Genomic DNA, 25,829 nt, shown 5'->3' on the forward strand with positions numbered 1-25,829 from the left:
ATATTTTTCATTTTCACAATTATTCATCTTTTTGCAGTTTTACTTTAATTTTAGTCTACTAATGTTGTTTTCTTTTAAAGGAGGGGCACTAATACTGCTGCTGCTGGGCATTAAGATGATGTTAACCACAAGTTTGTCAGTCCAGAGCTATAAATGCATGTGTTAAAACAGTCAGTCATTTGGCTGCTGTTGATCTGATGAGCTTCAACACGGTAAGACAAACACACTCGTTCTTCAATGAAAATTGATGGTTGTTGCTCATATAACATACACATGTACATGTGAGAAATGTTAAGAATAGGGTGATGTACATACAGCAAAAGTTATGATTATAAGTGCTGATAAATGCTGTATTATAGATATATTTGATGCTGATGTCGGTCAGAATGGCTCCTCGTCTTCCTCTGATCTTTCAGCTCATGATTCACGGTGAGTCTCTGTTACATTCACATTAGAAACACTCTTATGTTTTTATTTAAGGCCTCACAAAGAGCAGCAGATGAGCACTTTCTTCTCTCCTGTACTCACATATTTCCATTTAAACAGGAAGCATGGGTGAGATACGTCAAAGGACTTGTGCTTTTTACAAATATCTAGTAGTCTTTTGTTATTTGCTAGTCAGTGTCCAGTGGTTTAGGAGGAACAAAGCATCTGATTGGACAAAAATCACTGTAACACCAGATCATGAATATATAATCTGTAGTGAATGTGCAAAGCTGTGTTAAATATTTACATTTGTGTCAAAGGAGTTCATTAGCGTATAGATGAGATCAGATCTGATTAAACTAAGGTGTTTAAATGCCACAAATCTCTTATTTTAATGTCACTGGGTATTTAATTAAAAAGTTGTTTTATAAATTCTGTTCTTGTCTTGTTTTTTTTTTGTTTGTTTGTTTTTTTTTTAATTATGTGATAGTGGAGTGTATTGTTCACATCTCTTTTTAATTTCCTGGTTTACCCATTTGTCACTGTGCATTTACTTATGCTTTTCAGCAACACCTTTCATAAAAAGTTGGTGATAAACTTCACATCATATATCACTCAATACATTCTGAAAATATTAGCTCATATTTCTTGAAAAGAGTTGCTGTTTTAAATTAGTAAAAAAATATTGTGTTCATGGTCTGTTGTAACTGATAAAACAACATTTTCATCCTGATGAATTGTGTGTTTCAGTGGTTTCTAGTGCTGATTGGGGTGTGAGTTACAATTATTCACACATCTGTGCTCTAAAGGACTCATCAGTGATAATGAACTGCACTTATACATACCCTACTGGATATCAGATCAATAAAACGTTCTGGACCAAAACAAATGTTAAAAATGATGCTAAAGAGTCTCCAGACCTGTCTGACGATCCTGAATACAGTCAGAGGCTTCAGTATCTGGGAGATAAACAGCAGAACTGCACCATCAGACTGAATCATGTGACACAGAAAGATTCACACATGTACTATTTCAGATTCACAACTGATAAACCTGATGTGAAATGGCTTGGTCATCCAGGAGTCAATCTTTCTGTCACAGGTGACTTTCATGAGGTTTCACTCTTCTTCTGTGCATTATGTTGAATAATAATGAGTGTGTGACAGCAGCACTAGATATAATGTGTGTGTTGTGTTCAGATCTTCAGGTGGAGTCTCCTGAGAGAGTGACAGAGGGAGATTCAGTCCGTCTGACATGTAAAAGCAGCTGCACTCTGACTGACAGAGCAACATTCATCTGGTACAGAAACTCACAGCCATTAACTGAGAGAAGAGACAGAAACAATGAACTCCTGCTGCAGTCAGTCAGAAGAGAGGATGCAGGCAGATATAGCTGTGCTCTACATGGACACACTTACATCTCTCCTGCTGTTCATCTCAATGTCATGTGTAAGTTTTTTTGTTTGTTTGTTTGTTTGTTTGTTTGTTTTTTATGTAAGATGTAAAAATCAAGCAGAGTTTAGAGCTACATATCTCTGGGATGACAGAGTAGTTGTTTAGCCAACTGCTGATTCATGATATAAACGTATTCAACATATGAAGTAAAATTTAGCCAATCAGCATCCTAAAATCTTATTATTTCATCGCCCCAAACAAGCCGCTGCTAAAATCAGAACTATGCCTGAATAAAGCAAAGCATGGTCTCTCTATAAAGTTTTGATGAATGACGATTGTAATCAAAGTAAAGACATAAATACATTTCAGCATAGTCAGCACAGAGTGTTTTGTAACAGATGCTTGATGAAAGGTATTTTGGAGGAGTTTGTGAGAATCAGTGGTGTTGTACATACTGTATAAACATCAAACACTCAAACTCAAAAATGTTCTTCATAGTTTTTGCTGTTGCAGTGTATATATACTTTGCGAATTAGGAAAAATTAGGAAAAATTAGGAAAAATGGAAATTGCTTTTAATTTAGCTTGAAAAAAAAAATACAGAATTGTGAGAATCACATTTAAATTAAAACATTAAATTAATCCAGAATTTTGTAAAACTTTATTATTATTTTAAGTAACTTATTTTTTTTTTCATCATTTTTCTTTAATTTTCACTGTTTAGCATTAAGACATACTGGGGTGTTTGCTGAAATTGTTCAATAATAACCATTTTATACATATATTTTATACCGCTAAAATTTTCCACCAGCTGCCACTGATGAATATTGAAACCTGTAGATCCTCCAGTGAATTCTGGGACCTCTGTCAGTCTATCTGGTAAAATATGGGGATATTCATAAAACTGTGTGAAATTTGCTATTTGTTTTTTTCATGTTTCTTTTTTTTTTTTAGATGCACCAAAGAGCATCTCAGTGTCCATCAGTCCATCTGGTGAAATAGTGGAGGGAGATTCAGTGACTCTGAACTGCAGCAGTGATTCAAACCCACCTGCAGAAATCAGCTGGTTTAAAGGAGAAACATTTGTAGGATCTGGAAGAATCTACAGCATCTCAAACATCAGCTCTGATCACAGTGGAGAATACAAGTGCAAGTCCAGAAATAAATATGGAGAGAAATATTCTAAGGGTCTGACTTTAAATGTTGTGTGTGAGTTAATGATCACCTGCACATTGTTCACATCCAAATTCAGCATTTTCTTATATTTGTTGTGAATTTAGATTTTTATTAATTTTAGATCCACCGCGGAACGTGTCAGTGTCCATAACTGGATCTGGTGAAATAGTGGAAGGTGATTCAGTGACTCTGATCTGCAGCAGTGATTCAAACCCACCTGCTCTGAACTTCAGCTGGTTTAAGGAGGATGAATCCTCATCTGTTGGATCTGGACAGAGTTTCAGTGCACTACAGAGTGGACGCTTCTACTGTGAGGCTCACAATCAACATGGATCTCAGAGATCAGACGCTGTTACTGTCACAGGTGAAGCTTTTATTAACACTCCTGTATCTTCACATCATTCATCAGTTTGTTAATTATTGTGATCTTCCTCTTTCAGTTCATCATGGTGCTGATGTGTTTGTGATCACAACAGCATCTGGAGGAGGATTCATTATTATCTTCATCATCATAATCATTATCACATGGTTTATAATGTGAGTTCAATTAAAAAACTGCAGTGATTATATACGTTAAGTTTTATTGTGATGTATTATTATGAAATGATTCATGTATGTTTGATTATAAGTAATTTTTAAGAACAGTATTCATATTTTCTATCTTTACATTTCTCTGCTGTTAATGTCTGTCATTATAACAGGAGGAAACGAAAGAGTGTTAAAACTGAAGATCTCATAATAAAACAGGTAAATCATGCAGACACAACACAACTTCACTGAAGCAGAAAATCAGTTAGTCAGCTATTATCTTATGTTATCTGATGTTAGATTTAGTCTGAAAATATTGAGACCTACTTCTGTATAAAATCTGTACCTTGCCTAAAAAACTGATTCATTTGTCTTAATTATGTATTGTGTTGTATTTCAGAGTGATCTCTATTCTGACGTGTCACAGAGAGTTTCAGTTCATGATGAGCCTCTTTCTGAAGCTGATACAGTCAATGATGCTCCGTATGTCAGTGTGAAACCCAACAGATTCAGAGGAAAAACTCCTGAATCCAGAGATACTGAGGAGATCCAGTACGTAACTGTCCAATATCACAGAAAGAAAGAGAAGAACAGATCGGAAGACAATGAATGTCAGTATGACAATATAAGAGTTCATCAGCCTGATGCTGCTGTGAGGTGAGAAAAAACAACTTAACCAGCACTAATTCATCAGCACTGATCATCTAGTCTAGTGTTTCTCAACGGGGGCGTTCGGAGAGCATCGGGGGGCGCTGGAAGCAATATTTTTGAAAGGGGGGCGTTGAGCTGTTTCTGGGGGGCGTTTGGTCAAGACGAGTTTACACCAAATAGGTATGAGCTGAAACTCACAAAAGAAAATGGTCTGCCACACCCTAACGCTGTCTTTACTGGATACATCAAAACGCACTTTCTATATTTATTTTTCAATCCCGCAGAAACAGAACGCGGCATCCGATTATTGTAGCGCTCGCGCTCAGTTGTTACTGAACGACTGATTATAACGGGATCTATGTGCTTTAACACAACGGGTCGCGCTGTTCACGGCCGGTGTTGTAGTGCTGTTTATGGAAGTTTTTTTCTAACAAAATTAAAATGAAAATTCAAATGCCTAGAATGATAAAATCATAAATCAAACTCTCAAAACAACTGCGCAAATGATAAATCAAATGCTCAAATTATCAAATAATAAATCAAAATCTCAAAATGGCTTCTCAAATGAGAAATCAAATGCTCAAACGTGATTTAATTTCCTCATTTGGGGAAGCATTAACTGTATCAAAAATCAAATTAAAAATCATTTGTATTTGATATTCAATTTTCACGATCAGCCCAGTATAAACCTGTCATAATTAAACCTATAATTCAGTGATCTAATGATAAATCAAATGACCAAATGATAAATAAAATGCTGAAACCAACATCGCAAATGATAAATCAAATGCTCAAATCAACATCGCAAACGGCAAATCAAATGCTCAACAGTGATGGATCGTTACTGAACGATTCGTTCATTTTGAAAGAATCTTTAATGTGACTCGGGACGAACGAGTCGTCTCGGGGAGTGATTCGTTCAGTCGCGCACTAGGTTCTGTACTGGAATTAGTTCACCTGTTTCGAGTCTTCGGGTTTTTGGAGTCGTTCGTTCATTTTATGGGGCTGTCACGTGATGAACGAAAGACTCGTTCGCAGTTCGACTTAACGCAGCCTGCGCAGCTCGATCAAATTCTGATTTAAAGCAGTGCATGCCGGTTAGAAATTTTGTCCGACTTGAGGCGGCGCCGACGCCTCGTGACTGACATCAAAGTACCGCGATAGCGATTCGAGAGCAGCCGACTGACTCAGCCGGCGCAGTTTCTTCAGAGCGGCTGCAGGAGCTCTAATGACCACATGGCTGTTTTACGATTGGCCAGATTCACCGTATGACAACGATCACGTGTGTTTCGGGTTTATTCTAACATCCGCAAGTCAAATAATGCTGACAAATCTGTGTTTTTAGAACAATAAAAGTGTTTTTACTGTAGTCACAATGTTACATTGAGTCAGATCTATCATAAAACACTGATAAAACATATATAACCCCACTTTATTAGTATTTAAATACTACATGTTTATGTTGATCATTATTCTTGTTCAGATGGCGCTGTATTAAACAGTATATGAGACGTATTTCTGTTGCTCATGAAAACGCTTTTTAAAAGTCTGTGTATTTGATAAATATTGCATTTAATTCACTTCATCTGTGATAGTGCTTGCAAACACTTCGAGAGCGTCACTAAGGAGAGCAGGAAGTTTTCTGTTTCTTATAGCATTATAGTTTTGTCTTGTTTGTAGTGTGATCAACGGTTGTGTAAGCAGTCGATGTGTTAGAGAGGCAACACGTAACATTTAAATAATATTTGCTAAAATGAACGAAATGACTCTAAAAAAGATTCGTTCGTTTTCTGAACGAGACTCAAAGGTCCGAGTCGGTAAAATGATCCAAACTTCCCATCACTACAGCGGATGAGGTACCCAGTTTCGCCGTGTAAGCTCCGCCCACTGTAGTTGATTGGCACTCCTCATTTGCATGGGCGTGTTCGGTTTCCATTTGAGCATTTGATTTATCATTTGAGCATTTGATTTGCCGTTTGCGATGTTGATTTGAGCATTTGATTTGCCTTTTGCGATGTTGATTTGAACATTTGATTTATCATTTGAGCATTTGATTTATCATTAGAGCACTGAATTATAGATTTAATTATGACAGGTTTATACTGGGTTGATCGTGAAAATTGAATATCAAATACAAATGATTTTTAATTTGATTTTTGTTACAGTTAATGCTTCCCCAAATGAGGATATTTAAATCACATTTGAGCATTTGATTTCTCATTTGAGAAGCCATTTTGAGAATTTGATTTATTATTTGATAATTTGAGCATTTGATTTATCATTTGCACAGTTGTTTTGAGAGTTTGATTTATGATTTGATCATTTTAGGCATTTGAATTTTCATTTTAATTTTGTTAGGAAAAAACTTCCATAGCTGTTCGCTGCTAGTTTACACCAATACTCCCGCTCCTAGACCTGACGGTGTATCATTTCCTTAGCAACGACTTCAGTACTTCAGTGTTTGCTTGACTTTCTGTAGTGCAGCCGCTGCGTCAAAACAATAGCAAGCATTTAGACAAGAGATGTTTTTTCTTGTTTAGAAAAATTAATATCAATACTTTTTGTTTGCTGATTGGCTGCGGTTGGTTTGAATACCACATTTCTAAAGAGTTTATTCAAAGCTCACAAATATAGCCTAATTTATATCCACGTGGCTTTTTTAAATGATAAATCAAAACTGTGATAAATGTCATGTGCCATTCAATGACATAAAAAAATTATGTATGAGCTGTTTTGGGGGTTAAGATACATGCTTTCAAAATGGGCCTATATATTATATATAAAAAAAAGCTTTCTATTTGTATATATTTTAAAATGTGTTTTCTTCTCATGCTAAGCTACAGTACATTACTACAGCTTTAAGTGTCACATGATCTTTCAGAAATTATGCTGATTGTTGCTTAAGAAACATTTCTTATTATTATTATAGCTGGCACAACACACTGGAAAAAAGCAAGATTTGAAATTTAATTGAAGATCCATTAAATCAAATATATAAATCAGGACAGCACTAAAATAGTAACTATTTTGAAAATGAGGACCATATGTTTCCCATCTTTCTACAACCCCAATTAAAAGTTGGGGCTTTTTGTGAAATGCCATAAAATCAAGAATATGCCATTTGTTTTCTTTATCCTTTATTTAATTGACTTAAGTACAAAGAAAAAATCCAATGTTTTCACTGGCCAACTTAGTTTTATTTTGTTAATATAAACAAATTTTGAGCCATGTTCCAGCTTTGCTTGTGAAGACTGAGAAGCTCCATTTATAGCCAAACATGATTCCCTCACCTATTACCAATTCACCTGCTTGCTGTGCTTCAAAGCAGTTTATTTGGTTAATCTATAACCTTTTCACTTTCATTTAGCCTCTGTCCCAACTTTTTTGGAGTGGGATACATACTTATAAAATATTAAATATGTTTAAATTTAAAGTTGGTCAGTGAAAACTTTGGAAATCTTTTCTTTGTACTTTTGTCAATTAAATAAAAGTTAAATAGGATGAACAAATCACAGATTTGATCATTTTACAAAATGTCCCAAGTTTTCTAGAATTAGGGTTGTGCTTAGTTTTTTTAAGTAAATTTTGAAATATTCTCACAAAATCTATGAAATATAGTAAAGTAGGGTTTATGTGTAAATGTGGTATTTACTCACCAAAATATGTCCACTATGTCATTTTTATTTAGTCTTTTTAAATTTGGGGCAAAAAAAAAAAAAAAAAAAAAAAACACTATCTCAACAACACTGAAGCTATAGCAATAAAAACCACCAACATGCTTAAAAACTCTGTAAATGAATGTTATTTCACTTATTTTAAAATAATTTACTGTAAAAAAGTACTTCACTGTCTTTTTTGATCAATTCAATGCATCCTTGAAATAAAGTAATTTCCTAAAAATCATAATGGCCCCATACATTTGAATTACTGTAAATATAATAACACTCCTCATTATAAACACCAAATAATAATAATCAACTTTAATATTCAGTGAGGACAATTAGACTATGATTTATTTGATGGGGGGCGGTGAGGGACCTGGATAATGGGTAGGGGGCACTGGCCCAAAAAAGGTTGAGAACCACTGATCTAGTCTAAACATCATTGTGCTCCTGTTTGATTTTTAGGCAATCACATGTTCAAATTGTTGAAGACGCATTAGTGATCTACAGCAGCATCAAATGAGCGATAGAGACCAGCGAACACAAAGCCTGTGTTCAACTGTTTACTGAGCAACTGTTGGATAATTGTATAGTTGTGCAATATTTTTCTCATCTGTTTGAACCACAACCACTGTAAAAATTCAAAACCCATATTTCCTCTTAGAGAATGAGTCATTGTGTGCTAGTTTTTTTTTTATGTTCTATCTGTCTGTCTATCTGTCTATCTATCTATCTATCATCTATCTTTTCATCTGAGTTTAATCTATTAGTAGTGTAGAGGTTTTTTTTTTTTTTTTTTTTACATCACACTATGCAAAGTACCAAAAATTAAAACAATAGTTTTAGTGCGGTTATTAATTGTTAAAGTATGTTTTTGTAGCATCTGGACCAATCAGACATACAGTTATTTGTTACATTTAACAAATAATCTTTAAAACCAACAACCCAGTTATATGCTGGAGTTTTGAAGACAACCCCCCCAAAGCAACTAACACCCCAAAAGGGCTCAGTTGCCAGGACAACGATCTGATATCACAGGTTTTATTGCCTCAAGGAATGCAAACGGAGCACACTACATTTCTCTATAGGAAAGACACAATGCCTATAGAAATGGACTCTTTCCTATTCCTTCACAGACAAACCTTTCTTTGACCTTCCTACCACACATAGCCCAGGTCATTGTGTACTGTACTACTGCATTGTATTTTAATTTTGTCTGTTGTATTTGTATTTGTCTTTCTACTGTTTTATGCATGTATTATGATAGATGACTAGTAGTATAACCCACCTATGCCATGCTTGGACTCTTTGAGTTCGTATTTTAATGATCTAAAAGATGGTGTAAATTAGATGTTGATACCTTTGCAACATGTTAGTGTTTTAAGAAACCTTAGTAGTTTTGCATCAGCACCCAATCGAATTACCCATGCAAAATACCATGCTCACGGACAAAGAGTCGTAAACTTTCCCTCCAAAGGTGAAAGTTACCATTGGTTCGTGGGGCTTAAAGGCTTCAAATGATTGAACGCCCTTTCTCCCTTCCTTCTCTCTCTTCACTGTCTTCCTCGTCTGCAACATCTACCGATTGCTGCCCGTGTGGAGGAACCCACGGGGAGCCTGATCCGGCACAGGGCGTGCCTGGCGGGCCTGACAGGCCCAACACTGGCTCTCGACCACAAAGAGCCAGACACTTCCACTCAACTCCTGAATTCATTTTCATGACTCGCCTCAGTCAGTCAGTGGTTCTTTTAGAACCTAAGAAGATGAGCTAGAACTCTTCAGGACTTCCTTAAGCGTGTGCCAGGCCTTGCGGCCTTGTCTTTCCATTCCCCAAAGATCACAGGACTTCAGCTGAGTCCCTCTCAGCTCTTGGTTCTTCTTCACTTTTCACATGGGAAGAAACTCCCAGTCACCAACGAGTCAGGACATCTTTGGAGTTCATCACTCTTCAGACCCGGAAGAACGTGAGTGCAATTCCAAAACCACCACTGCTCCAAACCATCAAGACTTTCAGAGACTGCATTTGGACACTTGTTCAACGACCAAGGCAATGCAAGTATCGTGCACTTAACTAAACAAAACAGAGGTTTAGTATAAGCTGTAGACAGCACTGATGGTTTCACTCAGGTGGTTAACTGACTCTTTTCATAGCTTCATTTCCTTGTCTCTCTCTAACTGCTTCTCACTGACCCTTCTCCCATGTCTGAGTGCTTTCATGTTTGTTTGTTTAGGTTAGTTAATGTGTTAGGCCTTCGTTAATAAAACTCTTGTGCACAAATTACATGAGTTTTGATTCTGATTCTGCCTTGCAATTTAATGTCCCTTTACGATTCCGATTCTTCGAGCTACGTGCTCTAATGAAATGGTACTTTAAGAAAGTTATTTTCTGTGGCCAAGAAAATATCATTTTTTAGAGTTGATATACAAATTGTACTGAATGTTCGCTGGGCGAACAGATTAGTTGATGGAAAATTAATTCTGCTACAGTTACTACTGGCAGCTGATATAAATAATTGTAATTAATCATAATTAATTGTAATTATTTATATACATTTCCCTTTGAGCTAAATTCGCGACATTTTCACAAGCTAAAGAGTTTTCTTTTCAAGTTTCACTTTGTATGTTTTTATAACTAAGGCTGATGCTTCAATAAGCCTGACTGACCTCCAAGCCTTCTGAAGGTATAGTTCATCCAAAAATGAAAATTCTGTCATTAATTACTCACTGTCATGTTCATCCAAACCCGTAAGACCTTTGTTCATCTTTGGAACATGAATTAAGATATTTTTGATGTGTTTGATGCATCTGACGGTGACGTGGAAGAGCACTGTATTCTGTTTCACTTCTGTAGCAGAAAAACAGCAGCTTTGCAGCTTCTTTCATACTGGTCAAACACAAACTAAACATACTCTTGTCTTGGCCAATCGGTTCAATATTCTGCATAATAAATCACTGTGAGACATGTGTGAATATGGACTGGTTTACTGCTTAAATATCCAGTTTATGTTAGTGTCTGTACTTGGTACAAGTGAAGTGACTGAGGTTTCTGACCCATGTCAGGAATGCAGCAATAGTGTTTATTCTTATAGCACAAGCTTCCAGAGAATAAACACACTGTAAAAAATTGTTTAAATTCTAATAGTAACAACAATGTTTTCAATTTGAGTATCAGTGTCCCAATCTTATGAGAAAACTAATTAACTAAACAAAAACAGTTATGATGTTTTTTTCTTCAAGTTAAATACAACTTCTTAAGATGTTTAGAGAACAGGAAATATTACAGGAAAATACAGCATAAAAATGTTTAAACTATGAGCATACTTCGCTTTAACATTTATATTTCTATACAGTAGCATTCATTTAATTCCAGTTACATCATGTTTCTGAAACTATAAAGAAATAAAATGCTTCACTGACTCTGATGTAATCAGTCAATCATGTGTGGCTCCGCCCACAGAACTCAGGATTGGTTCCTTTGCACTCCGACTCTTATTGCAGCCTTTTCCTATTGTTCAAAAACAGGCAATAACATAAAGAAAGACAGTCTGAAGTTCACCAACATCATTATGAAACCTTCCACAAGACACATAAAACAATCAAAGTACTGAAGAGAGTTTTATTGATAATGTTGAGAAGAGCTGCAGGTTCAGACACCTACTGATGGATTCTCATGTTTAGGTCAGGAGTCTTTAGGAGGTCTGACCAAAGACCAGTGATGATGATTTGACAGATCTGTGATGATGATCTGACTTTGATGTCTCAGTTACTGTGAGCTCAAGAGCTGAATACAGACATCACAGTTGCACTTGCAGCTGTGTGCACACTGTGGTGGAAGAAAAACACTGGTAACAAGTGGAGGGAAATGGGCAAAATCCATGGAATAAGAGAGAAAAAAAATGTATGCCTTTGGATGTCAGAATCAGAATGTAAATAATTTCTCATAGAACACTGTCATCAGAGACACGATTTGAAAAAAAGTCAGAAGTTCTAAATATAAACTCAAAATGACCTTTTTTATTATTTTATTCCATGGCTTCCATAAACTGCTACTTTAAAGCTGCCACCATATAGGCTCCATTCATTTATTTGAACTATTAAAACTAACTATTTGAACTACTAAAAAACTATTACTATTTGCAAACACCAAAATTGGTCTATATATGTCTTCTCTGGGAACAGAGTTGGTTTGAATCACTCTGACATCAGGCTTTTTAAATGATTCATTAACTGAATCATATGAGTAATTTGTTTGTGAATCAGACGCTGTTCATGTTATGAGGACATTTCAACAGGTTTTGATTTTCTGATTCTGAAGTTGTGACTGGTTGATTTACCTTCACTGTGAGATCTTCAGATTTACTCCTTCGTTTTTTTCTGTAATAATGACAGACAGCATACAGATGATTATATTTAAAAATATCAATGTTGTTTTTGGTTCTCACATTACAAAGAGGATGACTAATGTTCCACTGCACCATCATTAACATGCGATCCCAAAAATGACATGCACACTGGATCTGGGATGAACTGAAAGAGAGAAACATAACAGCTAATATCAACTGTCCGAAAAAAAGAAAGTTATACAGGTTTGCTCTTTCAGACCTTCACCTGTGACAGTAACAGTGTCTGATCTCTGAGATCCATGTTGATTGTGAGCCTCACAGTAGAAGCGTCCACTCTGTAGTGCACTGAAACTCTGTCCAGATCCAACAGCTGAGGATTCATCCTCCTTAAACCAGCTGAAGTTCAGAGCAGGTGGGTTTGAATCACTGCTGCAGATCAGAGTCACTGAATCACCTTCCACCATTTCACCAGATCCATTAATGGACACAGAGACATTCCTGGGTGGATCTGAAACAGACCAAAGAAGAGGCACATTTAGGTTTTACAACTGTCAACCCATTAATCTGTTGCCAGTTACTGAATCATCATAAACTCACACATGACATTTAAAGTCACAGCATCAGAGTCTTTCTCTCCATGTTGATTTCTGGACTTGCACTTGTATTCTCCACTGTGATCAGAGCTGATCTTTGAGATGCTGTAGATTCTTCCAGATCTTACAAACGATCCTCCTTTAAACCAGCTGATTTCTGCAGGTGGGTTTGTTTGTTTGTTTTTTTCAGAAGTACAAATGAATCGGTTCACACATGTGACATTGAGATGAACAGCAGGAGAGATGTAAGTGTGTCCATGTGGAGCACAGCTATATCTGTCTGCATCCTCTCTTCTGACTGACTGCAGCAGGAGTTCATTGTTTCTGTCTCTTCTCTCAGTTAATGGCTGTGAGTTTCTGTACCAGATGAATGTTGCTCTGTCAGTCAGAGTGCAGCTGCTTTTACATGTCAGACGGACTGAATCTCCCTCTGTCACTCTCTCAGGAGACTCCACCTGAAGATCTGAACACAACACACACATTATATCTAGTGCTGCTGTCACACACTCATTATTATTCAACATAATGAACAGAAGAAGAGTGAAACCTCATGAAAGTCACCTGTGACAGTAAGAGTCACTCCTGGTTTACCAAGCCATGTGCCATCAGGTATATCACTTGTGAATCTAAAATAGTACTTGTCTTCATCTTTCTTTGTCACATTATTCAGTCTGATGGTGCAGTTCTGCTGTTTATCTCCCAGATACTGAAGCCTCTGACTGTATTCAGGGTCCTCAGACAGATTATCATTATCACTGATGAGTTCTTTAGTGCACAGATGTGTGAATGACTGTAACTCACACCCCAGGCAGCACTTGAAACCCCTGAAACACAGAAATAATTTTTTTGCAGCTTTTAATCCATGTGTGTTCTTATTAGCAGACATACACATTTAATGTGCAGTACTTCTCATTTATACTTGTGCACAGGGACAGATTTTTTGTTTAATATAACGCTACAATTTTCCACAACACGATATTTACAGAACAGACAAAGGTTAAAACAAGCGCAATGAAGTCAGAACTCAACCGAAACTCTCCACTAGAGGACAGTGTTGACCAGATTTATACTATACTTTAAACTACAGGGGTTGGACAGTGAAACTGAAACACCTGGGTTTAGACCACAATTAGTATGCCGTTTGGCCTCCTTTTGCAGCCAATACAGCATTATTTCATCTTGGGAATGACAAATACAAGTCCTGCACAGTAGCCAGAAGGATTTTGAGCCATTCCTTTAGAACAGTGGCCAGGTCACTATGTGATGTTGGTGTATGAAAACATTTCCTGACCCCTCCAAAACACCCCAAATGGCTCAATAATAAAGATCTGGTGACTGTAAGGCCATGGGAGATGTTTAACTTTACTTTCATGTTCATCAAATGCTTTGTCAAGTCTTGCTGTGTGTATTTGTTATCATCCTAATACAACCACCTTCAGGGTAAATGTTTGAGCTATTGGGTGCATGAACCTTCACACTCTGCTCTTATTGGTGGAATGTGGTGACTGAAGGCTGCATAAATATAGCCATGAAATCAGACATTTGACCAGTGATTCAGTTTCAAAATAAACCCCAAAAATAAATTTAATAAAGACATTAAAACAAATGCTTAAAAATTATGATGAAGAAAAAAATCAGACATTTGACATGTTGCAAAAATAGTGAAATACTTTAAAAAAGATTAAAAAATTATACAATTTTGCTGTAACATCAGAGACTCACCATAAATCATGAGCAGAAAGATCAGAGGAAGAGGAGGAGACATTCTGACTGACATCAACACCTACAACAACCAATAAATAATCAGCTAATGTACCTACATTGCAGAGATGGGAAGTAACTAAGTACATGAAATTTTTAACCATGAAATTTGTATTAAAACTATGGTTGTGAATTAAAACAAATTCTAATAAATCTGCCAAAAAACATGGTTAATTTTGATAAGAGAAAAAATATGACTCATGATAAAGCAAAAACATATTCAGAATAAAGATATTGGCATAATGTAATTATTATTGCACTATTTTTGACAATAGATATTTTTGATTGAACTCAAATATCTTTTTTTAACAAACTTTTTTTTTGAGTTGACTGAACTTAAAATGTTAAGGCAACCAGGTTACAAATTATTTAAAGTTGACTCAACAAATTGTTTTTTACAGTGTAGGAGTTGTGTGGATTCTTTGTCTGGACAAATGATTACAATCAATTGTAATGACATTGTGTATAGCAGGGACTGAAGTTCTCCAAAATCCACTAATTCTCCAGTGGATATAAAGAGATGTGATATAAGTATCAGTACTGGATCTGTGCATTAGGTCTTAAAATGACAGCAGTCTAATATACCTGCTTCTGTCTGTTTCATTAATGTTAATTAAATAACAAAAGATGGAGAGAAAATCACATTTACTGCTCTTGACTGAAGCACTTTTAACTAAGGAATCATCTATAATTCTATCCAATGCATTGACAACAGAAACAATAACTTAATGTGATTACTATGATTTTATTTAGTTTTATTTTGTTGAGTATTTAAATGAAGGGACAGTAAAAGGAATATGAAGTAGCATAAAAAAAAAAACAAGGTTAGATGACATGTGGATTTTAGTAAGTGGCCAAATAACTGGACCTAATGTTTAAACATTTTTTAGTGTCTTTTTTTTTTTTTTTTTTTTTTTATAATTCAAATCTGAGCTTTTGATTTTTTCTTCACTGTGCTATCATCATTTATGTGCTTTATCAGTTTAATAATTGTAGTTGAATGTTCCTGAACAATTGTTCTTTGTACTCAAATTAATAAACTGCAGAAGACTGCTTTTTGTAAATATATAGTCATAAATAGTCCTGCATGTCTCTGTGTCAGACATGAGGTTTCATCTACGACACAAACTCAAGCACACATGATGCTTTCGGTGTCTGTCGTCTCAGCTTTATTAGGATATAAACGCAAGAACTTTTCTCCAGAACTGCTCTGATAATAATAATAATAATAATAATAATAATAATAATAATAATAATTTTAAAAGGAATAAATCACACTATTTTATTCAGTTGTTTTACAGTAAACCTTTGCTGTACAGTACTTTGTTTGCCAAAACATAAAATGAATTGTTACATTTTCATTAAAATGGAATCCAGAAAAAACAAAAAACACTTATTTTGAGTACAATAAAACATAATTTGAGAAAAAATAAAACAGATTTCATATGGCCCTAAAATATTTTTGACCAATTTTTAATGAATTGTTATTGTATGCATTTAAACTGTATACATTTTAAATTTCTAATAATTAGACATGTTTTATCACAATTTACTTTAACCATTAAACAGAATCCAGACAAATTAAACAAAACATGTTATGAAGAAATATTAAACATAATCTAGAAAAAATAAAAATTTCAGTAAAATGGAAGTCTAATGGCATCTAAGATTAAAATTGTATTAAGCATGTGCTTGATCACTGTTATAATTATGAGGGGCTCCTTTTCTCTCCATAAGCAGTCCCTGGCCCCAACCTCGTTCCTGAGGGCCCCCGAACACTGCATGTTTTCCATCAAACACACCTGATTCAGATCATCAGCTCATTAGTACAGACTCCAAGACCTGAAATTGGTGTGTCAGACAAAGGAGATATGCAAAATGTGCAGTGTTGGGGGCCTCCAGAACGTGATTGTGAACCACTGCTCTAATGGACGTCTCTGCTGTACAGTAGTGAGAATCATGTGATACAATAATCAAAGATATCCAGCAGGGGGTGACAGAGAAAAAAAAGGGAAACAAGTTTCCTGTCTCTGTGTGCAAGAACATCATTATAAGTCGTCCAGCAAAATGTTTGGTTACATAATCTTGTTCTCTAAATATCTTCAGTAAATATATTTAAATTTACTTAAAGAAAGCCATCACTATTTTTCTGTAGTTTTAATTCAGTAATGTATTTCTCTTGTTAAGGCAGGGAGACTTATATTTCCGCTGATGGGCATTAAAACAATGTTAACCACACAAACAATCATGTCTAGAGCTATAAATGCATGCGTTAAAACAGTCAGTCATCTGGCTACTGCTGACCTGATGAGCTTCAACACGGTAAGACAAACACACTTGTACTTCAGTAAAAACTGATGATTATTGCTCATATAACATACATGTCTTAACATGTGAAATATTAAGAATAGGATGATGTACATACAGTAAAAGTTATGACAATAAGTGCTGATTAATGCTGTATTATAGATATATTTGATGCTGATGTCGGTCAGAATGGCTCCTCGTCTTCCTCTGATCTTTCTGCTCATGATTCACGGTGAGTCTCTGTTACATTCACATTAGTAACACTCTGATGTTTTTATTTAAGGCCTCACAATGAGCAGCAGATGAGCACTTTCTTCCGTACTGTGATCATATGTTTCCTTTTAAACAGGAAGTTTGGGTGAAATACATCAAGGGACTTATAAAAATCCAGTGGTCTTTTGTTAGTCACTGTCAGGTTGTTTAGGAAGGATGTGCTCATTATTCAGAGCATCTGATTAACTAGTGAAACAAATTGTGAATGTTTTTGGCTCTTGATATCAGAAATTAATATGTTAAATATTTATTGTGTCACATGAGTTCAGAGATATAGACCAAGTAAAAATCAACTTTGATTATTTTCTTACTCTTGTTTTTCATTATTTGATAGTGCAGCATGTTGTTCACGGCTGATTTCCTGGTTTTTCTTTCACTTCTTTGTCACTGTGCATTTATTTCTGCAACACCTTTCATAAAAGCTGATGATGAACTTCACACCATATATCACTCAGTAGACTCTGTGAAAATGAGGTTTTGTTTTCTGTAACGAGTTGCTGTTTAGTGGTAAAAAAGTATTGTGTTCATGGTCTGTTGTGACTGATAAAACATTTTTATCCTGAAGAATTGTGTGTTTCAGGGGTTTCTTGTGCTGATTGGGGTGTGAGTTACAGTCATTCACACATCTGTGCACTAAAGAACTCATCAGTGATAATGAGCTGCACTTATACATACCCTACTGGATATCAGATCAATAAAGTGTTCTGGACCAAAACAAATGTTGAAAATGATGCTGCAGAGTTTCCAGATCTGTCTGAGGATCCTGAATACAGTCAGAGGCTTCAGTATCTGGGAGATAAACAGCAGAACTGCACCATCAGACTGAATCATGTGACACAGAAAGACGAACATGAGTACTATTTCAGATTCATCACTGATAAACCTGAATGGAAAATGGCTTGGTCGTCCAGGAGTGAATCTTACTGTCACAGGTGACTTTCATGAGGTTTCACTCTTCTTCTGTGCATTATGTTGAATAATAATGAGTGTGTGACAGCAGCACTAGATATAATGTGTGTGTTGTGTTCAGATCTTCAGGTGGAGTCTCCTGAGAGAGTGACAGAGGGAGATTCAGTCCGTCTGACATGTAAAAGCAGCTGCACTCTGACTGACAGAGCAACATTCATCTGGTACAGAAACTCACAGCCATTAACTGAGGAAGTGACAGAAACAAAACTCCTGCTGCAGTCAGTCAGAAAAGGGATGCAGGCAGATATCTCTCCTCCACACACTTGATCTACAGACTGTTCATCTTTTGTCACGTTTACAGACCATTTTTCAAGTTCAAGTTACATATCTCTGATAAATAGGTTTTGTGGAAGCTCTTGTTTTTTCACCAAATTCATAAGTCATATAATTATCTCATTAAACTCAACACTGCTTAAATGCTGTCTTCTTATCTAGGACTTGTAAGTCTGACTTTGTGATGTCAAATTTATTTTGGTAATGTTTTGTATTTTTTTTGTGTTAGATGCACCAAAGATCGTCTCAGTGTCCATCAGTCCATCTGGTGAAATAGTGGAGGGAGATTCAGTGACTCTGATCTGCAGCAGTGATTCAAACCCACCTGCAGAAATCAGCTGGTTTAAAGGAGGAACGTTTGTAGGATCTGGAAAATTTTACAGCATCTAAAAGATCAGCTCTGATCACAGTGGAGAATACAAGTGCAAGTCCAGAAATGAACATGGAGAGAAAAGACTCTGATACTGTGACTTTAAATGTCATGTGTGAGTTTTATGAATCATATTTTATTTTTTAACCACATACAGTATATGTGTTTGTTTCCTTATTTGTCAGTATATTTTGTCACAGGGGCATAGATTTAGGGTGGACGGAGGGGATGTGTCCCCACCAATATCCTCCGACCAAATGTCCCCACCAATAATTTAATCCACTTAAAAAAAAAAAAAAATCGTGCTGTCAACATTAACCTAGACACGCAGAAAGGGATAAATCACGTTCTCTCCTTGAGTCCTCCCGCCCCCAAAACACATATGAACATTTTGATTGGCTGTGCCTTTCCCTGCTATCATGTGAGAGGCTATGGCTGCGTTCAGATACAAGCAGCGCCAAATGGATAAGGACAACATAAGGAGCTTTTTTTTCAAAGAAAAGTTTAAGTCACTTCAAGTTCGCTAGTGAATCCATCAAAATAACAACAACAGTTAACGTTAATGCTAGTGGTTTTTTTTTTTTTTTTTACCGCTTTGACGCACATTCATTATAGCAGGGCAGGCTATAGTCTGTGAATACGGACTTAAAACTAACAGCAGATTAAACAGCTAAATGTAAAAGTATAAATATGATCCCTGTCAGTTCTCCTAATCTAATGACGACTATTTGTCAGAAATCAGTCTTGTGAAAGAAATTGATGTGCTACATACTAATATTGCCATGGCTAGAATTTTGTTGACAGTTCACCAATAGACAATCCACTTCGCACAAATAGGTCCCCACCAATGTCCAGAGCAAATCTACGCCCTTGTTTTGTCATATCCAATCCTGTTAAGCATTTGGTGTATATTTCGGTGTGTATTTCAGCAGTCAGATATTTCTCATCTGTTGCTGTTTCTGCTGTTGTTGGTGTTTTACTCGGTGGAGCATCAGGTGCTTTTGTGATGTACATTTGGTAAGAAGTTCCTTTCAAAAATAACTGCTGTATTTTTGCAGTATTAACTTACTAGATTTTGGTTAAGTGTTATGTTTAAGTAAAGTACACTTGTTTACCACACAACAGTTACAGTTACTTGTTTACCGTGTACAACAGTTAAAAATTGCAGTTTATCCATTAGTAAAATTAGGTTTATTAATAAATCTAAATGAATCTAATTTATAAACAACATTATTGTAAAAGTAGGCATTTGCTTAGTGACTTAAAGTTCAACTCAAAGTCCTTCAAGACTTGTTTTGCTTTTTCAGTCTTACTAAAAGGATGAACAGAAGATCTGCTATCAAGGAGTCTGCGGTGAGATCATCACAATTATTTACAGTGTTTTTCTGCATGCAGAAATGTTTCCTACAGCCGTACAGAGATATGAGAGTATAAGCCACATGAGTCTATATTTCTTTATCCAGTTAAAAGTTCCTCTAAACTTTAAAGTCAGTATAGTTACTGATTTTCAACATGAACTCACAGTGTTTGTGTCCTTCTGTCTCTGTAGATCTCTGATCCCAATGAAGACACATACACAGCTCTTGAGCTCAAGTCCACGACCTCTGACCTGTACGACACACTCACAGTAAGTGAGACGTCAAAGTCAGATCATCATCACAGATGATCACATGAGCGATCTCTCGCTCTCTTCCACACAGATCGTTCATCGCAGACCTCCTGAAGACTCCTGCATGACTCGTGATCCTCAACATGAGAATCCATCAGTAAAGCCGGGTTCACACTACAGGAGTTTTAAAATCCTAACCGATTATGAAATCTGGTTGCAGCGCACACATAAGAAGAATCTTTGCAGATTATCTTCCCTAAAATCTTAAACATGCACACACTACAAGATTTGAAAATTGTGGCACATCACACACTACAAGATATTATTAAGATTATCATGAAGGAGGGAGCGCCTCACGTGATCTTAAGCAACAGATCGTCATTTCAGCAACTAATGTTTACAAATGTTAGTTAACTGTTATATACTTTAACTGTTTTATATCTATAGATTTTACTTTAGGCAGGTTGTGATTTGAGAAGGCAAAATTGATTAAACATAGTATATGATCAACTCACTGTCTGCCGCTGACCACTTGGTTGTTAATTTAAAAAAAACAAAAACTTATATTTAACGAACAAAAAAATGCTTCTGTATTATATACAGAAATCTTAAATTAAAACAGTAAAAAAATAAAACAGTAGTATAAGCTGTTTTGGGAGAAGGGGAAAAGAGATGGGCTCGGGTCGGACTCGGGCCTCATGGAGCATTGCTTTCCTTACTCCATGCGGTTGTGGTGTGTTTTCAACATATTATACAGACAGTGTTACTAAAAAACATAAGAAGCAGTTTCCTCCATCTTCACTATCCAACGGACCGTACAGCAGCTGTTTTGCGGTCGTGCATTGGCTGTTGTGAAAGTACTGAGGTAATCATAGCCGTGATCATCCCGATTTAAAATCCTGGATATCAAACATGTTTGATATGATCGGGGCAGCCCCGATTTGTGTGAGAGCAGATCGGGAGGTGCAAGATTCGATCTGTGAACGTCTCACATTACCAGATAATCCGTGCCGAACATTGGGACCGATCGAGGTGCTCGACAAGATTTTTGCTCTGATTCTCGGGAGGGCAAAATCGGGCTAAAAATCCTGTAGTGTGAGGCCGGTTTAAGTGTCTGAACCTGCAGCTCTTCTCAGTATAATCAATAAAACACTCTTCAGTACTAGTTTGATTGTTTTATGTATCTTGTGGAAGGTTTCATAATGTTGTTGATGAACATCAGTCAGTCGTTCTTCATCTGATTGTTTATGTAGATCAGTAGGAAGATGCTGCAGTAAGAGGCGGAGCACAAAGGAACCAATCCTGAGCTCTGTGGGGGTGGAGCTACTCATGATTGACAGGGATCATTAGTGAAGAACAGTGGAATGTAACAGTGGAGTTAAATTAAAGTTAAAAGCTGGTGAATTGTTGTGTAAATATTTACTGTGAAATTTAGGTCAGCAATGCAAAACACAGGAAGTGATGTTCAGTGGTGGGATACAAGCTCCTGCTTCACAATGACGAATGTATTGTTTTATGGTCTCAAAGTGCTCAATATTCTCAGCTTCTATTCAGCTAATTTGTCTTTTGCTGTTACTTTCCCTTTAAATGATCTCTTTTATTTGTGATCGTCTCATATGTGCTTATACAAACCACAAACTACCACCAGAGGTCACCATCTCCTGCTACTGACATCAACACTGATGTACAACAGCTGTAAATCACCATTTTTCGTCTTCATTTGCATGTTATTTTATCCTGTACTGTGTTTAAAGTTCTTCATATGTTTGTATTGTAATTCTGAACACATCCGTTCCTGCATCTTGTCTGGTTTCTTTGCTGTAGCATCTGTTCACCTCATCATTGGGGCAGCTGTGGCCTAATGGTTTGGGAGTTGGGCTTGTAACCGAAAGGTTGTGGGTTTGAGTCCCAGGTCTGGAAAGGATTGATTGTGGGGGGAGTGGTAAACCAGTACTCTCTCCACCTTCAATACCACAACTGAGGTGAGTCCCTTGAGCAAGACACCAAACCCCCAACTGCTCCCTGGGTGCTGCAGAGATAGCAATATGGCTGCCCACTTGTGCGTGTGTGTTGTGTTTGTGCACTTGGATGGGTCCATTATTATTTGAATGTGTTTGTATTTCCTGGTTCAGGATGCATTTTAAATTAGAAAATTTAAATGACAAAATTCAAATGGTGTGATGTTATTTTCTTTCATTAAAATGCATTATTTAAATATCAATACTGACTGGTCGTAATGAGAGGAGTTTATGCTGTGAGTCTCCTCTGGAATTCCTGAAATAATTAAAACTCATTTGGGCTTCAGCAAATGAAAGAAAATTTAAATAAAAAATACACCTTTAAAAAAAAAAAAAAATAATATTTTACACAAGTTCTGCACATTAATAAGTAAATCATCTGATCACCTGCTTGGCTCTAATGGACGTCCCTGCTGTATGGAAGCGTGAGTCACGTGACACAATAATCAAAGATGTCCAGCAGGGGGCGAAAACTGATCTATAATAGAGAACTGTGTTGCTCATGATGTCATAAAAGTGAAGCCACTGCACCGCCATATTGTTTGTTTTCTATTTATTAAGGACATGCGTGTGTAAACGTCTCTATTATCACACAAGTCATCAGTCATATAATGGCAATGCCACACAGAGAGAAGTCAGGAAATTAAGGTTTCCTGTTCCTGTTTCCTGTCCATGGTATCACTCTTTGCATTGTATTTAATGTCAACATCTAAACTGTATTGAGAGCAAACCCTCAATAACTGTTGAAGGCCCACACTATACGGTAAAATAATAATAATAATAATAATAATAATAATAATAATAAAATTCACCAAATCATCCACCATCAAGTGCTTAATGATGGCGTTACCAACCATAAAACCATGCCTGTTCCACAGCTGTTTAACAGCTTCGATAATCAGCCATATAAGCATTAAAGAAAAAGGGAGACAGAATGCTTCCCTGTTTAACTCTACTGCATACATTGTGCAAACATAGTTACTCCATTTTACATGCATTGGCTGATGAGCATAGAAAAAGCCAGAATTTTCATTGGAGATTTAGGAGCTCCTCTGTTGTGCAACTTGTGAAATCATATTTCATGGTTTATGCGATCAAAGGTTTTAGAGGCATCAATAAGACATACAAATTGTGGAATTATTCCTGTACAAATCTAAAATGCATCAAAAATAAATCTAAAAGCCATAAAATACTGCCTTTGTACATCTTGGTCTTGTGCAAAGGACTGCTTGAGGCAAGACGGTGCTCCACAATATCAGTATACAAGGAACACAACTCGATACAATGTTGCGAGTTCTTACAATTAATATCACAGCATGCAGTTGCGTCTTTCGGTAAATCTAGATTACTCAACAGTGTGTCAGACTAGACACTGTATACTCTCCTCAGTTTAGTTTGACCAGTCTATTTTTCCTACACGCATGTTGTTATTCACAGACGAAAGAGTAGGTAAATTAGGAAAAAGATTTAAAAACACAGAAAAAGGCACATGGTCATTAGTGGCAAATTCATTATTAATCCTCATGGCCTCTAAACAGTCATGTGCATCAGCTGTACAGATGCAGTGATCTAACCATGAAGTTGTGTGTCACACCTCACTGATGTAAGTATGAACAGGTGAATGCATTCATTCTGAAGCTCCCATAGGGTGTATAGATATTCAGAATACATAACAGTACATAACAGTCTTATCTTTTGCAGGTATGAAGCTGGTAACTGAAGAATGAAGGAAGTTGATGTTGCTGACTCTGTGACAATATGAATGTGAAAACAACAACTAATCTTCATAATAAGTGTGAAATTGCCAGAAAAATGTCATGTTCTCTAAAAATCTTGAATGAATATTTTTAAATGAACTTAAATAAAAAGATCATAACTTTTTTTAGCTAGTTTTAGTCAAGTTCAAGCTAGTGCATGTGTTAAAACAGTCAGTCATTTTGTTGCTGTTGATCTGATGAACTTCAACACTGTAAGACAAACACACTCTGACAATGAAAACTGATGTCTATAGATGAAGCTCATATGACAAATGATTCCTGACATAATTTTATTATCAGAATGAGTAATTATGTAATTTTCTGTATTTTATAAATATCCAGTAGATCTTCGTTACGTCACAGCCTTGAACATGATTTGTTATTCATTAGTCAGTGTCAGGTGGTTTAGGGGAGGAACTTTCTCACTTATCAGAGCATCTGATCGGCCCATTTTCTCAGAAGTGTCTAGATATGATAGAGGTTTATGTGTTAAAGGACTTTATTAGCATGCAGAAGATCTCAGAGCTGACAGACATGAACTAAACAAAACTCACACTTTAATAACACTGTCTTTAAATCAACATTAATTATTTTTAGTCTTAATTGTCATCTGTGTATTTGATAGTGCAGCATGTTTTTCATTACCGACTTTTGGTTTCACTTCTGTGTCTCTGAATTTTTTTTTTTTTTTTCTTCTGCAACATCCTTCATCGAAACTGAGGTAAATTACACTGAGATCATTTATCAGATGGTGAATTGTCATTGTGTAAATATTTCATTTTGTTTAAATTAAGTCAGCAGAGCAAAACACCTGAAGTGATGTTCAGTGGTGGATACTAACATTTTTATTTATTTTACAGTGTAGTCCTGCTATTAAATCATAATTGATCATTTTACTCTGAACTAAATCATAATTGTGCAGCTTCACAATGGACAATGTATTGTTTTATGGTGTCAAAGTGCTCAATATTATCAGCTTATGAAAACTACACTATTTTTCTTTAGTTTTTGTCCAGTAGTGTTGTTCTGTTGTTGAGGGAGGAACACTAATATTTCTGCAACTATGTTGTAAAAACAGTGTTACCCACACAAACATGTCTAGAGCTATAAGTGCATGTGTTAAAACAGTCAGTCATTTTGTTGCTGTTGATCTGATGAGCTTCAACACGGTAAGACAAACACACTCACTTCAATGAAATCTGATGATTATTGCTCATACAACATAAGTGTCCTAACATGAGAAATGTTAAGAATAGGGTGATGTATGGTAAATGATTATAAGTGCTGATTAATGCTGTATTATAGATATATTTGATGCTGATGTCGGTCAGAATGGCTCCTCGTCTTCCTCTGATCTTTCTGCTCATGATTCACAGTGAGTCTCTGATACATTCACATTAAAAACACTCTGATAGACGTGAACTAAAGGCCACAAAACTCACACTTTAATGTCATTGGGTATTTAATACATCAACTATCAATAAATCAATCAATCAATAATCAATCAAGTCTTAGTCCAGTTTTTCATTTATTTCATTGTTTGATAGTGCATGACTGATTTCCTGGTTCTTTTTCACTCCTGTGTCTCTGTGCTTTTATTTCTGCTTTTCTGCAACACACTTCATAAAAGCTGATGATGAACTTCATTTCATTTAACACTTAATAGAGTTGCTGATTTCAAGTAGTTAAAAGGTATCATCATGTGTTCATGGTCTGTTGC

The 25,829-nt window shown here is 36.0% G+C and overlaps 1 protein-coding gene and 1 pseudogene across 1 annotated transcript in view; one reads left to right on the forward strand and one right to left on the reverse strand.

Moving 5' to 3' along the window:
* Positions 1-14,549, reverse strand: part of LOC127158363 (B-cell receptor CD22) — a 58,042-nt gene extending 43,493 nt beyond the window's left edge. Inside the window, exon 1 of the mRNA XM_051101528.1 lies at positions 14,495-14,549. Coding sequence (XP_050957485.1) covers positions 14,495-14,549 — 55 coding nt within the window. The remainder of the gene's footprint in view (positions 1-14,494) is intronic.
* Positions 14,550-25,212: 10,663 nt separating this feature from the next.
* Positions 25,213-25,829, forward strand: part of LOC127158361 (B-cell receptor CD22-like) — a 60,141-nt pseudogene continuing 59,524 nt past the window's right edge.

The sequence above is a fragment of the Labeo rohita genome, unplaced genomic scaffold (assembly GCF_022985175.1).
Source record: "Labeo rohita strain BAU-BD-2019 unplaced genomic scaffold, IGBB_LRoh.1.0 scaffold_148, whole genome shotgun sequence".
In the NCBI taxonomy this organism is placed as follows: Eukaryota; Metazoa; Chordata; class Actinopteri; order Cypriniformes; family Cyprinidae; genus Labeo; species Labeo rohita.